The sequence below is a fragment of the Aphanomyces astaci genome, assembly GCF_000520075.1.
Source record: "Aphanomyces astaci strain APO3 unplaced genomic scaffold supercont1.159, whole genome shotgun sequence".
Lineage (NCBI taxonomy): Eukaryota > Oomycota > Saprolegniomycetes > Saprolegniales > Verrucalvaceae > Aphanomyces > Aphanomyces astaci.
In genome coordinates this window covers 5,167-8,292 of record NW_009798422.1, presented here as the reverse complement: position 1 = coordinate 8,292, position 3,126 = coordinate 5,167, and the positions used below count along the sequence as shown (strand labels likewise).

The 3,126-nt window shown below is 46.4% G+C and overlaps 2 protein-coding genes across 2 annotated transcripts in view; one reads left to right on the top strand and one right to left on the bottom strand.

The window, feature by feature from the left end:
- Positions 1–732: 732 nt before the first annotated feature.
- H257_18384 (hypothetical protein) lies at positions 733–1,413 on the top strand (the record flags this gene model as incomplete). The annotated part of the gene is made up of 2 exons (XM_009847426.1): positions 733–1,074; positions 1,132–1,413. The coding sequence occupies 2 exons, from the start codon at positions 733–735 to the stop codon at positions 1,411–1,413; spliced, it is 624 nt and encodes a 207-aa protein (XP_009845728.1).
- Positions 1,414–1,996: 583 nt separating this feature from the next.
- The window catches only part of H257_18383 (hypothetical protein), a gene marked incomplete at both ends in the record, with an annotated part of 6,237 nt that continues 5,107 nt past the window's right edge, over positions 1,997–3,126 (bottom strand). The window contains 2 exons of the mRNA XM_009847425.1: positions 1,997–2,147; positions 2,488–3,091. Coding sequence (XP_009845727.1) covers positions 1,997–2,147; positions 2,488–3,091 — 755 coding nt within the window. The remainder of the gene's footprint in view (positions 2,148–2,487; positions 3,092–3,126) is intronic.

The following is a 3,126-nucleotide window of genomic DNA, read 5'->3' as shown; positions in this document are numbered from 1 at the left end:
GCGGACGCGGGCGCACTTGATGGTGACGAACATTACGCTGCAGGCACCCGCAATGGGCGCCAGGGAGGAAAATTGAGAAATGAGAAACTTTTATTGGCATCACTCGTTGACAAGGAAAACCAACCATTCAGGCACAGCATAACCAGCCAAGTTTTATTTCCTGCGCCCGTACTCTGTGAGGAGAATTGATGGCCTGGAGCATCCCGTACGCTTGGTGTGAGTTTCATCCGTTTCGAAGATTGGTTGACACACTTCTTCAAAGTCTTATTCCTGTCGAGATATGATATTCCTTTATCAATTTATAATTTTCAGGTTGCTGGTCATGGTTTGCCACAACCCTATTCAATAATTAAATCAAGTATAAAATTCGGCCCATCACTGGGACTCAATGGAAATTCTGCAACTTTGAAATTTATTTCTGCGAACATGAACTGTCTAAACCGATTGCGTTTAGATGTACCTGATAGTGCTTGACGCAGCAGTTCAGAATATGTCATGGTCATACTTGTAACACAAATATCCGCGGAGGAATTCATCAACGAAAATCGAAAAATTTCGGCCCATCACTGGTCGATCACATTACGCTCGCAAGTTGCAAAGACCGAAATATCGTCTTTGCATCCATTTCATTTGTGAGACCTCCTCTCGCATCCGCACCGTGAAAAGTAATCATGAAAACAACAAAAATTAAAAGGTTAATCGTGAAGCCCTGGGCAACCATTCATATTCAAAATGGTTAAAGCCAAGGCGGGCCGCGGTAAGTCGTGGTGTCCCTCTTCAGTGGACCTGCTGCTTGACATCACTGTCGTGTCAAGAACCAATAGGAAAAGGTTGCCCAACATTTCGGCACCTGAGGCGATTGCCCAGTGTCTGCCGCATCGGGATGTAGAAGCGCTAAAGAGAAACTTCCTGCTTCTCAAGAATGTTCAGAAACCAACCGGCCATCCCTACTGTCCCCCAACGTCCTGCGTGCAAAACGTCTGTAAAGCGAAATCGAGAGCTCTGTGGCGGTCCTGTCGATGGATGCAACCATTTCGATGGATGATTAACCTGAAGACAGCGACGACTGTAGCGGTACATGACAACCACTTCAATCTCTGTTTTAATGAGCTCCGAGATGACACCTTTTAGTCGGCCACGCTGCCGTCACATCTACCAACTCAACTGGATCATCAACACGTTGAGGACGGTCGAACGGTTTTTCAACCCTCCGAGATTCAAGCGCTGAGCGACAAGCTCAAACATAAACAGCCCGATACCGGTTGTTTACTGTCATACACGGCAAAAAAGAGACGCTCAATTGGCAAGTACATTGAGCGAGCGTCGGAGTCAGATGCGAAGGCGTTGTTCGACACGATGACATTCCTTATGGTTATGAGCGAGCGGGATGCCAAGCGTGAAGAGAGGAGGTAGGAGCGACAGGAAAAGACCGACAGGTTGCGTGAAGCGCGGGTGGAAAAGGCCGATAGGGATCGGAAAGCTCACCGCGACCAATTGCAGTTTCTCCTTCTTGGCAAAGTTTTGGGGAAAATGTATCGAGTTAACTGTAACATGTAATTCAGTTAAGTGTGTAATTCAAGGACAGAATATTATCAAGAGTGATGAATTGCATATAGATGCTCCAACGTCAGAATAATCACAATTGGGCCAAATTATCTCTACAAATGACACGACATAATGCACATTATCTAGTCAGATTATTTGGATTTTATAGGACGGCCGCGGGATTTTGTGATATATGTCAAAAACATGATGATATCTCATTCTTCAGTTCCAAGGTTGATGGCCATAGTATAAAAAATCAAAGTTTAGTGTGGCACAATCTTAGCATAATAAATGCATATTTCTTAATGTTGACTATTGCGACCTAAGCACCAAATACATTCTTGATTTGACTGAGTCCCGTTCGGTGAACTCTGAAGTTGTAGATCTGAGAGTGCGCCCATTCCCCACTCTGCAGCCTGCCTGAGAGATGTTATGCAGTCACTCATTGTCTTCAGAGCCAACCGATCGCGTGGAGGATTGCAATCGAGGTCACCTTCTTCCAGTGGGGTGATAATTCGACCTGAGAAGCGACCACTGAGAGCATCTCCACCGCATTCCAGTAAATCGACACACCAATATCCGCATAGTGTTCGGATAACAACCTCCAGTATTGTAATGGACTGATAATTCAGGATAATTCGCACCGCAAAAAGCCCAACTCCAGCCAGTAAATTCACCATCATTCGACCAGCCTGAGTGGAAACCCGCGTTAATTTCGACTATGGAGGTATGCTTATCACCAGGAATGGCACGCAATGATGCGCAACATGCATGCATATACACAGTGGAAACCCGCGTTAATTTCGACTATGGAGGTATGCCTATCACCAGGAATGGCACGCAATGATGCGCAACATGCATGATAAATTTTATGTACACTGTACAAAGTTATCCTTATCACCAGGAATGGAATCAACTGTAGTTTCTTGTGAACTAGTAAACCGAGTACGGTGATTACAGACATAATAGGCATCCGCCAGCTCGATAGGACTCGCGCTATTGACCTTGGTAATGCAGCAGTCAATGGCGCGGGTCCTGTCGAGTTGTAGTCGATGAAATGGGTCCTGCAACATTAACAACACGGCTACCGGATTCTGGCGCTCAGTCGCTCCATCGGCTTGAGCTCTACCGGCGGTGGTCATGGCTTGGCGAATATCCATAATCTCCGTGAGGGACTTCCAAAACGTGCTTGTAAACTTGGGGTCACGGTCGCTTATGATCATTGCTGGTAGTCCATGGTGGCGAACAACATATTCGAAGAATTCTTTCGCCGTTTGGGGTGCGTCGACATCTGATCGCGTCGGGATGTACTTTGGCCGCTTGGAGAGCTTGTCTACGACTACCAAAATAGCATCATAGCCTTTTGACACGGGCAAACCGGTGATCCAATCCGCTGAAACAGTTTGCCAACACTCTTCCGGCGCGGGAATGGGAATCATCTTGCCATTTGCACGCAGACTGCTTGTCTTGTATCGGCTACATGTTTCACAAGTCGCGACGTATAACTTCACGTCTTCGACAAGAGTGTTCCAGTAATACCACTGCGCTACACATAACATTGTGCGTCGAGTTCCAGGGTGT